The 13,503-nt window shown below is 41.5% G+C and overlaps 1 protein-coding gene across 3 annotated transcripts in view; it reads right to left on the bottom strand.

Moving 5' to 3' along the window:
- Positions 1-13,503, bottom strand: part of RBMS3 (RNA binding motif single stranded interacting protein 3) — a 631,327-nt gene that overhangs the window by 269,047 nt on the left and 348,777 nt on the right. For all 3 annotated transcript variants that reach the window (XM_054160933.1, XM_009898327.2, XM_054160934.1), the window contains one exon: positions 7,557-7,648. In XM_054160933.1, coding sequence (XP_054016908.1) covers positions 7,557-7,648 — 92 coding nt within the window. The remainder of the gene's footprint in view (positions 1-7,556; positions 7,649-13,503) is intronic.

The raw sequence follows: 13,503 nt of genomic DNA, 5'->3' as shown, positions 1-13,503 counted from the left end.
TCTGTTTCTTAGTCCAGACTGAGTGGAAGCCAAATAAGCATACACATATTGTCCCACAGGTGGCCATGTGAATCATCTGCTTCTCCATACAGAATACACAATTAACCAGGTTGGAAAAGACCTTTGAGATCATCAAGTCCAACCTATCACCCAACACCATCTAATCAACTAAACCATGGCACCAAGTGTCCCATCCAGTCTCCTTTTAAACACCTCCAGTGATGGTGACTCCACCACCTCCCTGGGCAGCACATTTGTGGTGGGTTGAGAGAGAAGGCCCAGCTTCCCTTCCCCCACTAACTAGGAATGGGAAAAAAACCCCACAACTAACGGTCACAAAATTCCAATGGCCAATCACTCTTTCTATGAAGACCTTCTTCCTAACATCCAGCCTAAACCTCCCCTGGTGCAGCTTGAGACTGTGTCCTCTTGTTCTGGTGCTGGTTGCCTGGGAGGAGAGACCAACCCCCACCTGGCTACAACCTCCCTTCAGGTAGTTGTAGACAGCAATAAGGTCACCCCTGAGCCTCCTCTTCTCCAGGCTAAGCAACCCCAGCTCCTTCAGCCTCTCCTCATAGGGCTTGTGCTCCAGACCCTTCACCCACTTTGTTGCCCTTCTCTGGACATGTTTTCCTCACAAGGAAGCACGCTAGATCCAACAGTTTTTGTTTCTCACCTTACAAAACCATTGTCCTAACGCTGAGCTTCAGAAGAACATGATTAAATAATCTGTCACTGAAAGACTGCATCCATTTTCTAGCTCAGTAGTATTTTCAAAAATCACTTCTTTTTCTAATTTTTATTTAATTATTACAGCGTGCACTGGGTCCTTCCTGATGAGTAAAGACATTTTTACTGAATTTAGAACATAGTTTCTCTGAGTCTGAGCTGCAGATTCCTAAGGTGCATAGTTGTGGTTGGATAACTCCTCTGTAGGGCATTTGGAGTTTCCTGAATATGGAGAGGAAAAAAAAGGATTAATCTGACTCCAGCGTTTAACTCATTTGCAGGAGTCAGATTTCCTTTTCTGCAAACATAAAGGATTTGCAAAGAGTGTGCAAGAGCTTCCAAGATGTATACCTATGTGAGTGCTAAAGATAGGCAGCCTCATACTTCTCTCCAGATTAAACTGTCAAAGTTCTGTGAATTTCAGCTTTATCATTATCAATTGAAATGTGTTCCAAGTCAGAGGAAAGTCAAGAACAATGTGTATTTATGAAAACAAAAAGGGCCAATTCTTGTTTGGCTGAAGTTCATAACCCAACAAGGGCCCAGTAATTGCACTCTTCTCCAGTTTAAAAACTGGCTACATGTTTCACTTATCATCATCTGCTCTGTGGTGTAGGGAATTAGCAGCAGGGATGTGGATATATTTACTGATTATTTACATTGCAATTTTCCAAGGCAGAGGAATGTTTTAATCTTAGATGAAATTACATTATGAAAAAACCTAAGTCAATCTAGACACTAAAGCAGCACTTGAGAAGGGAAATAAAATACCATGGTAAGGTCTATTTGAGGTGATAGCTGGAGAATAAACATGACTGTGTGTGCCATAAGATTTTTCTAAGCTAACTTCATGGTTAAGAAAGGCGCCGTGCTAAGAGTTTTGGGAACAAAGGAACACAGCACTGACCTAATTCCTCTCAATTTACCATCAGTAAAGTCCCATTCACTTCTGAAGAGTAGTATTATGCCAAGTAAATTAAGCACTTCTGAAATTCCCCTCCTAGGTATATAAATGTATAAATTTGGCAGGTGTGGTACAGTATGGTAGGTGTGATACAATGGGCTGATACACGCCTCCTTTTACACTGAGCTACATGCTATTAGGAGCAAGACGTTCAAGCGTGAAAGAACAGCTAGATTTTAATATCTCCAGGCATATTTGATGTTCTTCTTTCAAGAATGGCTCCAGCTAATGCATTCTATGCATGTTGTGAATGTGCATCTGAAACCAGGAACATGATCATAAGCTCATCTTGCACTGACGAACACACGGTTCTCAAGCAGAAGCATTACATTTTCCAGAATAATTGAGGCTGTAAAATCCTTGCATTAATGCCATGGATCTTCACTATCACCCCAACCCATCTCTGATTTTACAAAGCTTCTCACTGCTTTAGTCCTGGTTATCTAGGAAGCTCATAAGACACAGTCCTCTGTTACTGCAGACTTTCTGAAAGGTAAAGTTAGCACTTTGCTATAGCACATCTATGATTTGAAGCCTGAATCTAGACAGTGTTCATCTGGAAAAAGACCTTCCAGAACTGGAAAAGTATAATCTGATGCAAACAAATCATAGACTCATCTAATGATAGAACTGTTTCAGTTGGAAAAGCCCTCTTGAGATCATCAAGTCCAACCATCAACCTAAGACCACTATGGTCATTAAACCATGTCCTGAAGTGCCATGTCTACATGCTTTTTTAACATCTCTAGGGATGGTGACTCCCCCACCTCCCTAGGCAGCCTACTCCAATGCCTGATTCACTCTTTCAGTAAAGAAATCTTTTCCTAATATTCAATCTAAACCTCTTCTAGAGTAATTTGAGACCATTTCCTCTTGTTCTATCACTTGACACTAGGGAGAAGAGACCAACACAATAAGGCTGAGACCAACACAATAAGGCTGTTACCCACAAATACTGTCCAAAACTGCAACAACCTGTATCCTGAAGGTTGATTAGCTAAAATTTGCAGACATTTCCACAATGAATTAAGAAACCACTTGTGATTTTCAGTGGATCATGTTCAGGCCATATTTTGTAGGGACAGCATCTTTATCAATTATTTTCCTGCCTTTTTAAGCTGCAAACTAGAGAGAACAACAATTTTCCATTAAAAATCAAGATTGGAAAAAGGAATACTATGAAGAATGATTTTCACTGGTAAGGTTTTCTGTCTTCTGCAGCTTCCATTTTAAGAATGGCCCTCTACAGAACTGGTCTATGACAGAAAGAAAACAAAAAAATAAAAAAAGGAATCAATTGTAAAAGACAATAAAAATAAGCTGAAAATGAGCAAACAGAAAGAACTTATTTGGTCAGCTGACTCATATCAGAGCAATTCCCGAAATCTATGCAAAAGCCTGGAAAAGAAATTATTCTACTGTGGGATTTCCTCTTCCCTAGTCCTTGGAGAAAAAGTGTTTCACTCCAGAGCAACTAGCTCTCTGTTCATCTTAAGAAGCTCTTCTTGGCTTTGTTCCGTGGGGAACAGTTCCCTTTCATGTTTCACTGAGGTGGTGATCATTCCCTGTATTTAAGCTTCTGCGTGATGGAGAGATGAGGAAGTTATAACACAAGAAGCAAAATCACATTCTCTAATTCCCCTGTCGAGTACAAAAAAAACACAGGCTATTGGCACAGTCCTTTTTCAGCTCCTTCTATGTACCTTCTGGATGGCAGTTATTGAAGCGGAATAGGCAAGAAATGTTCTTTGGACGTAGACAACTGCCAGGCCTAATTAAGTATTTCTTCAATCCCCACATTCCTCATACACATGCTGAGGATGTTGAAATGCATTATACACACAAAAGGAGAACCCTTAGAAGACACACATTATCAAATATATTTTTTAATCCTTATAAATGCACTTGGAATAACAGCATGATTAAAAACACCTCCTTGGTGAATGTGTTCATTTCAACACTCTTGATGGGCTACTAGATGTTAAAGACACTATTATATACTCCCTGCAAGAACCTACCTGTGCCTGAACTTCCACTTTAAACAATCTTAGAGCAGACTAGAAATAAAAGATGGTAAAGAAGATCCCAAAATACCCATGAAGGTATAAACTTACTGCACACTCCACCACTTCAGACAAGTTCAGACATTGTAGTTTATTTAGACAACAGACTTCTTCTGATCTTTCAGGTGATTTAGACTCCTTGGAATCATTAAAAGCTTACATATAAAGTACATCAAGAAAGGTCCTCATGAATAGGTTATTCTGAGTGAAGGACTATTGCAAACCCCAAGAATAATGTGGCTGCCTATTATGAGAGCACTGTTAGGACTTTCAGGTGTGCTAGCTTCTTTGCCTAGTTTTCTGAGCCAACTCCCATATTACCAAGATTTTCCTTATTGCTCCATCTATAACATTTTTTCTACAAAATGCAGGAAAGGAGTAGATGGAAACAGATCTATACACAATGCACATATGGTGATGCACATAAGCCCTGTCTTTTTAGCGTTTGAGTAGTCACTAGTGTAAAGAGACAAGCAAATCAGTAATTCCTGTAAGATTATCCAGTGGCATATCAGTTGTGCCATTTTTAGTAGGAAAACAAAACCAAAAACCCCAACCTGGACTCTACCTGGGCAAGCAGGCACTATATATATGCAAACAAATCTGCATGTCTTGAGTTCTTTCCAGAGGTAAGGAGGAAGCACACAGTAAACAAGCCAGAGCAGCTAAGAAACCAGTGCTCAGCAGCTCCACAGCATTAATTCATCTCAATAAATGAAACTGTTAATGAGCACTTTCAAGCATTATGGACAACCTAGATGAAATTCAGTGGGCACAGGTAAAACATAGTCAAAACTTCTGCTTCAAGTACTTGTGTGATGGAAATGCTAAAGAGGCAAGGTGACAACACGTGTGTACAAGAGCCTCATGCAAATCTCATATGAGTGGGAAGCTGTGAGGATCCTTGTCTCACCAAGCAGGCAGTCATCCCTGGACTCATATGTCCTCACCTCCCACCTGTCACCATTACATCTGCAGGCATAATACTGATGTTCCTGTCCCTCAGCTGAATACTCTCCTAACTACTTTGCACAGTGCTGAACAGCATCCAAAATGCTGGTAGGTACTAGCCTTGACCAGACTTGTTTTCCAACAGTGATGGGACTTCAAGCATCGATCCACCAGAGTTTAACCTTCTTCCAGAGGCAGCACTCTGAAATCAAATAAGCCAAGTAAGTGTCCAAATGCTATCAAAAATGAGGGAGATGGCTGTATTTAAACATCAATAAAATGAGTATATTTTACACAAGTATCCTCAAGATATTTCTACCAGCCAGCAAGGGTGGAGGTTCAGTTCTGCTTTTTGTCTTTCAAAAAAGACTCCTGGATTTCTATGAGAAAAATTATACTGTGTTAAAACTGAGAAAGAGCTTCTCTTTCTGGGCAAGATTTCTCTCTAGGAAAACATTAGAGACAATACTGACACTTTTGTATACTTTCTCTCACTACCAGAGAAGGCCAATGCATAGCAAAACCTGCCTGATGTCTCACAACTTTATTCAAAAGCATCCATGACTGGGCTGGGATTGCTGATATGTGCTTGACAGAGGTTACAGCCTTCTCCTCAGTCTCTACATGGGCCAGTTTCACTGCTCTGCAATGCAGAACAAATACTGACTGTGTTTTAAAGGTATGCCATACAAAATGGTTAGGTCATCTCTTCACACGTTTTTCTTTTCCTTTTAACTATTGTTTCATTTGATAACAATTATTCACCAATGATTAAATGCAGCTCTTGAAAAAAAACCTGCTCTGGGTAAACTTCCAGAACTGAAGGTTAAATTCTTCTTCTACCTCTTTCTTTAAACCTCTTCTGAGCCCTCACTGTTAATTCAGACACTGGCAGGTAACGCTGTCTTTCAGCCCTGTTATGCAACTTGGCTTCCAGTATGTGCAAGAACTAACATGTTTCTCCAGATAGATTTGCTTTCCCAGGCTCCTGCCTTCTCAGCAGTATAAAGTACTTTGTGTAGAGTCATCTCATTTTCCTTTGAATCCCTGCTTTTCTAATTACTTAGATTTTTTTAAAAGATAAGAAAAGTTAGTTGTATATTTATCTTGAACTATCAAATGCACTGCAATGAATCTCGCTGGGATTTCAGGCACCATGGCTAAATAACAAAAATACAGTCACAGCCTTATGTAAACAAATGTGAACACATCAGTCACCTCAAAATCATGCAAGGCAAAGAACTAGTCCCACCACAGATCCCCAGAAAACAAACCTGTATAGCTGCTTCCACTCTGAAAGCATCAGACTTTGCATTTGGCCCGCAAAATATTGGACAACCCAAACCACAGCATTTTAAGTCACCTTCAGCTTTGGTATTTCCTCAGATGCAATTGCTGAAATTGTTCATTGTTCTGAAGCATGGCAATACCATATATCGATTTACCTTTCCACCCCATCATTAAATCTCTAATTTTAAGTCTCCAGTGTTACAGATTTATGTAGTTAGAGATTACTCCTCCCCAGAAATAGCTGTTTGATATCATGAAGGAGGACATATGTCCTGTCTTTGGTTTCTTTTCCACAGTTTGACTAGTGTCAAATTGCCTTTATTTTAACAAGGAGATGCAGTATACCTGAGAAATAAAGTAGTATAGTTAGTAGGTGCTCACATTCTTCTGCTTGCCATCTTTTACTCATTTGAAGCAAATAGTTTTTATTGCCACATGTCAACAAAAACTAAGAGCCAATATACAGCACAGCTTGCATTGTGGGGCACTGTTAAACAGGAGTACATAGATGACATCCAGTTACTTTAAGCACAGTGAGTATATTTCAGTAGAAGGGTAAAAGAACTTCATTTACCATCAAGATATGTGTGTGTTTCAGACAAAACCAAACCCATATGCTTTTAAGTACAACACTGAAAAACAAAATCGCCAGCATTCCATAAATGGGAATCCTCAGCTGTGGTAAGTGCGTGTAGATTTGACTCAGTAATTACCTGCTTGAGATCAATATTTGAGGTTCTAGGTTTGCATCCTTTCTGCAGAGGCTAAATCAGGCAATATTAAAAGCCATATGTGATTCTAGGCCAAGGCATTTTAGTGTGCAAAACAGCAGCTACTTTTGCTAGCAGAGCCCAAAGCCATACAATTATGCCTTCAGAAAGGCAACAGCAAGAGTACAGGATCATCATGTACTGTAACACTCATCTGCCCGTTAGCCCCTTTGCTTGGAAACAAAGTATAATTTCAGGACCAGAGTATTAGAGCTCACTGTGCTTGCTACGAGGTGCACAACATGTATCCCACAGTCACTCCAAACAAGAAATGCCAGTTATCCACACCCTCCAGCAACTATTCTTTCAACAACCTGCTACAGTTCCATTTACAGCCTCAAAATAAACAGAGAGAAGCCAAAATGAGGTACATATCACAAACTTTCCATGTTTAATCAACCAATCCTTCAGAGAAGCCCACAAAGCATATCCAAAAGGCAAAGGGACCAAATGAACAACTTTGAGGTCAATAAAAGACAACTCTTTCTTTCACGCTGTAGTCAGGAAAAAAAGGCATTTCCAACCACTCTAGCACTCCAGCACTCTCTATCTTACAACCTTTTCTATAGAGGGGGGCAGAGAGAGAGCACCAAAGCAGATCCTATTGCAAAAGACAGTTCTTAAGAACACAGAGAAACCGTAAGATGAGTAAGGAGCTGGAGCCAAAGGGCTTTAAAAAAAAATTGGAATAAGCAAGCCCAAAACTTTAAGTAAAACATAAGCAAATCAAACTCTTGGAAATTTAACCCAACAGTGCAGATAATCCTCTAATAACACGGTTGCTCTTACCTTTGCCATCTGTGCCTGCACGCCATTTGCTTTGAGAGATGCCACTGCTTTCTGTGCTGCTGCTGGACTGTCAAAATCTACAAACCCATAACCTGAAAAATAAACAGAGAAACAGACCTTTTCATTATTATCCATGTGTGCATGCATAGCTAAAGATTTCATTTTTATAAAGAAAGAACCCTCTCCATTCTTTCACATTGTCTCTCAGTCTTCCAGTACCACGGCCAACACCACCAGCCACTTTACCTTTATCACACCTTTCCTTCTGAAACTAGTGGGGTTTTAGCTTCAAAATCCAGGAAGGTATGCAGCAGAGAGAGAGAGAGTCTACAGCTCTCTGCCTGCCTATCTAATTGATAAAAGGTCCCTAAGCAGCAGGAAAGCACATGCTCATGGGGCTCTGGAGTTCTGCCCTATCTCTTCTGTAAGAGGAGGCAGCAGTATGGCACTCCCTGGGACATACCTTTCAATGGCTGGTATCATAAGATAACAACACTTCTTCCTTGTCCCTTGAACCCATGTGAGAATTAAGCTTCAGAAGAGGGTTGGGGGTCTGTGTGGCAGGCTGGGGCCACCTGTGTAAGGTCGGGGAGTACAGCCTTCCAACAAGTTGAAGCAATTAAGGGAGAAATTGCAACCTGTACTCTACAAGAAAATGCCAGATCGGTCTGGAAGATAGTAAGATAATAAAATCACAGCCTGGTTAAACTACATCGCTTTCATCTGACTGCCCTCTCTGCTGGAACAAGGGCCAGATCCCTACCAGGAATTATTTCAGGGTATCATCTGAACAGCAGCTTAGTGGGGTTAGAATTCAGGGATTGGCAAGGGATAATAATTTCCTTTTAAGTGGCTTTCCTATTCCCAGTATTTGCATTAGTTTAGTTTATTAGTCAGTCACTTCCTATCTTCCTCCCACCCTATTTTTCCCTTCCTTTAACCAGCAAGACTGGAAAGTCCAAACAAGACCAGTGCTGCTAAGCCCCTACTGGATACTGACAGGAAGCATTTTTATTCTCCTAAAGATACGAAGCAGGGCAAAGAGGAGACGGAGTGGACTTTTCAAAACTTCTAAGCACTGAGCTATCTCTGATCTTCAGCACCATTCAAATGTCTTCCTCATAAAGATTTAAAAAGAATTAGAAATACTTAAAAATGTTGCCAAGCACTTATTTAGGCAGCTGCACGTATTTCACTCTCCATCCAGGAAAAACTCCCATCTACATCCCATCAAGCAATTACAGCTCAGGTAGGTGTGTGCTTCTCAGACAAGCCGTAGCCAGAGGCCACCTCTTTGGCGTCTCCCTGGGAAGCCATATGGATGAAACTGAACCGCCTGAAAGCTTTAATAATATTAGCACAAGCGTATTTATAGCCTAACAGCTCCTTTGCAGACATCTCCCTTTACTAGGTCAATACAAAAGAGGTAACCACAGATATGCTTTCCTGCCATATCCATTTTAATGTCTTTTGCCAGCCTTTCTTCTTGCTCCTGGGAGGCCTTGTGGCCTTCCTTTGCACCAAATCTAGGTATAAAAGTATGCATGCCTTTGACTACCTTGCTCCCTCAAGTTTGAGACATCTCTTTGTTATTGTTTTGGTATGTACACGCAGCGAATGCAGAGGTTAGTCTAAAGATGAAAGAATATTGCGCACATGGACTTTTTTGTTTTCTTGGCTTAAATCTCATTTGCAAGATTTTAAGAAAATGAAAAAGAAAGAAAATGAAAAAGAAAGAAAATAAAACCCCAGAATTGTTAAAGAAACTGCTGAGTTACTTACAGACTATATGAAAAAGCACTGTTTTGGTGAATAAGTCAAGATCTTGACCTTTCGGTTTCTTTCTTCCTTCAATTTTCTGTTTTTCTTTGATTTGGGGTAAATTTTTGGTAGGGCTTTACTACAAATTAGGGAAAATCTAGAACAACTGTACATTGGGCAGCAGATCTGATAAGCACCACCATGAAAAAATTCACCTGGAGTTTGGCCAACCTGGTAAGGCAGGGGTGTTTTACCTGCTCAGAATATCCCATTTGAGTTTCCCTTTTTATCACTACTGAACATGCCATTGTTCTACACTGCATTTTCCTTCACTCTCTCTTCAACACAGAGTGGCAGTGAGACTGATACTGCTTTGAATCAAAAAACATGCAACAAGAGACCAACAGTCTTCCCTGAACGTCTCTAATGTCTTTCCCCTTTGGGAGAGCAGCTTCTGGGATGAAGAAGACACAATTGGATGCATCTTGCTAGATGGAGATCCTATCAGGATGTCAAAGCTGCCACATGGGAAACCTGAAATACCTTGTGTGCCCAGGGAGATGGTGGAATCATTGTCCCTGGAGGTGTTTAAGGAAAGATTGGATGTGGCATTTAGAGGCATGGTGTAGTCAGTGTGGTGGTGTTAGGTCATAGGCTGGACTTGATAATCTCAGAGGTCTATTCCAGCCTCAATAATTCTGTGATCTAAGAATATGCTGGTGTTTTATTATGGAGATCAGGTATATCTAACATAGTGAATTTTTGAAGATTAATGTCAGTCTATAATATCTAAGCTCATTAATATCTTCCAAACATTTATTTAATGGGCACAAGGGGCTATATAAGCATATCAGAGATTCAGTGAGAGTCTTGAGACAAAAAAAAACCCAAACTCTTATCTTTAGCTGCCCCGTTATCATTCTAGCATTGTTACTCCCAGTCTCACTCAAAGCTGCTTTTTCTTCCTTCTCTCAAGTTCATTTTCATTCCAAGTACCTTTTTTTTGGCCCTCCCTGCTTCCGACACATCTCTCCAGCACACATAGAACATCAGGACAAAATCGCTCCATGGCTGAAAATCCATCCAGAGAACATCAGTCTGCTGAAAGGGAAGCCAAGTTCCCAGGCTGTTTCAGCATTCAAGTATCCTTACAAGAACCCTGCAATGCTACAGAACAGAAAACCATGCATGGTGCCTCTCGGGACAGTTTCCGTTCTTCCATGCAGATGTTTATAGCCTGTGTTGGTGATCTACACTAACATATTTCAGATGTTTATAATCTCATTTCATTTGGGGGGAATTTGGGCTGGGCACTAACAAAATATTACCAGCTTTCCTGTTTTGGGTTTTTTTTGGGGGGGTTGTTTCTTTGGAGTTTTTTTTTGTTTTGTTTTATGTACTTTTCAGAGTAGGTCAGCTTTGGTCCCCACAGCAGCTAAAGTTGGGTCTTGGAATATTGCCTTCATCTCTCCCTATAGCACCAATAAATCCTCAAACTCCCCGTACCAAGATTCCTTCCCTCCTGCCTGTGCTGGAGTGTGTGTAGGCTGTGCTTCCCTCCAGCCCTGCTGGCAGAGCTGGGCTACTGTGGCTGTCCCTGGCAGGTGCAGCACAGGTGGGTTTAGCTGCTTAGGCACCCATCCCTGCTCAGAAAACTGTTCCCTGGCTCCTCCTGAAAAAAAGGCAGCAGTCTGGCTGGAAGCATTCTCAGGGAGGGATTCAGACCAGGGTGTGCCAATCAGATGGTGCTATTCTAAGAAAACATCGACATTTCTTTTTCCTCCCTTAAAAACAAGAGCAAGCCCCACCAGCTACACCCTCTGCTAGTCTCATATTCCACAGCTTTTCAAACATGTTTGCTGGTGTTGCTCTGTGTGCCCTGCACTGTAAGCATTCTGGTCAATGGATTACACTTCTACCCCCCTGGGACCACCCCCCCAACCTCCTCCACAGTCTTTGTGTAGAACATGATAAAAATGCACTTGGATTCTAAACCTCGACCTTCAGACTCTGCTCACAAGTAACCATCACCACCACAGGAAACCAAAACCAAAACTATTTCCCTTTATTTCAGGAAGCATCCTGCCCTTTTCTTATAAGAGCTCCAAATGTCTATAGGGAAAGCTGTGTTAACTCCTGCTGCTCCGAGAGACGGGAGTTGAATTTATCATTGCCATTAGCCCCTCGGCTCAAGTGTGCTTACACTTAGGGTGATGTTGGCACTCCAGTGCTACAACAAGTATCCCAGGACCCCTAGAGGTTTTCTTTTGGAGAATGACAAATTGCTAGTTTGCACATGCAAGAATGCAAAAAAAATATCCCAAGACAAGGCTGTTTAGAGTAAAAAAAACCCAACATTAATCTAAGAAATAAAATGAATGTGATTCTGTTTTGGTCTGATGCCATGAGAGCTAAATAATGAAATTTAAGGAATTAAACCATTGGTTTCATACCTGCAGGGGAAAGAAAACAGCTAAGCATCAGCAAGCACAAGTTTATAACTAGCTGCGGTAAGCGCTACCCAAATACACTGGCAGACACTGAACATCTCTGTCTCCTAGAACCTAAATGGCTGGGGGCCTCCAGGTCTCAGTTTCTCAGTTTCATAATTAAGCTTGGCAGCAGGTTCAAATGAATTAAAACTGAATGTCACTTTTTCCTCAACAAATCCCTCATCCTTGTTTTTTCTTGCTTGTCAGGAGAAGACCAGCAGAACAGTAATTAGTGGTAAGCGGTGCAGCGAAAAAGAACCAAGTATACACTAATTAGGTCACTCACCAAACACATTCATTTCATTGGCAGATTTAATCAATGTTTTCCTGAAACATCTTAAATCTCCTATGCTAATTTAAAGTTTTGTTATTGTTGTTACTTTAAACATAGATGGGATGCCTGGAGATTTTCAATTGCTTTCCACAAATCCGTTTCAAAATAACAAGCTCCCATACCGTGCATCATCAAAATGTAGGCACAGGTTTTAGGAAATGGTCTCTAATTTTATGCCAACATTTTTTGTCTGCAAATACCTATGGGTGTAATTTTGTGGATTTAGGTAATTGCAGGTGTGTAGAGGTTTTCGACATCAGACTACTACCCTGGCCTATCAGGTGCTTAAGGGTAATGCCAAAAAATGTAAGGGACTGCCAACCACTTGTGGTTCCCACAGTTACCGCAAAGTGCTGGAGTGATGGCACACAGCAAAGGCAAGCTCCCACTGGCACACATGGGCCTCACAGTCTGCCTCTGGGGAGCTCCACTCACCCAGTGACAGGAGCAAGGGTCTGGTTGCCTTTTTGGAAAACTGAGGCAGCTCCTCTGCTTCTGCTGAAAGCAGCATTAGCCACTTGAAGCAAATAGGAACCGTGGTTCCAGTGTATCCTTGCAGTACTTACAGCTAGCAGACCATTGGTGCTTTCTCACACAGATTCTCTGTCAGCTGATGTCACTACTGATGCCACTGGAAAAGGAGCTGTCAAAGCTGCTGAACCGTCTCTGCCCTCCTTCCTGCCTTGACTACATGCCCTTGAGTCTTCAAGGGGCTCCCTCCTCCCTGATGGTGCTGCTCCCTGAAGGGGCTCTCCCATAGTCCCAAGACCTCCAAGAGGTGTCAAAGGGCAACATAGAGTCAGCCACAGCCCTACACCCATCTCAGATCCCCCGATGACCCAGGTGAAAATAAAACAAAACCAAAAGAGTAGAAATGTGCATTCCCAGACGTGAGAAGCAAAGTGCCTAGGCATGCTGCTGAGCTGGAGGTAGTAGCCGTCAGTGGCAGACTGAGAAAGAGAAGCCGTGATGAACAAGGAAGGATAAACTGGGGCTGGTGAGGTTTCAGCTTCACTTTGCCACAAGGCTAAACATCACACCTGATTACTGCCCAGGTGTTGCTTTCAATCACTTGAATTCAAGTCAGCTAGTACTCTGCATTTTCCAACACACGCCCAGAGTGACACACTCGCTCAGGAGACTAGCATGAAATCTCCATTTTAATTCAACTAACATGCCCAGGTAACTAATCTTTTTACTGAAAAAAAGACAAACAAACAAACAAATCTAAATATCCTGGATGGGGAGCTCACACAACTGAGGAGCTCTTTTGGTTCCACTGATGTCAACAAACTGAATCCATCAAAAGTTTTAATGCTTTGTTTCTGTAAACCAACATCTTTGCATCAACAGGAGAGCA

The sequence above is a fragment of the Dryobates pubescens genome, chromosome 4, assembly GCF_014839835.1.
Source record: "Dryobates pubescens isolate bDryPub1 chromosome 4, bDryPub1.pri, whole genome shotgun sequence".
Lineage (NCBI taxonomy): Eukaryota > Metazoa > Chordata > Aves > Piciformes > Picidae > Dryobates > Dryobates pubescens.
This window is presented reverse-complemented; position numbering and strand designations above follow the sequence as displayed.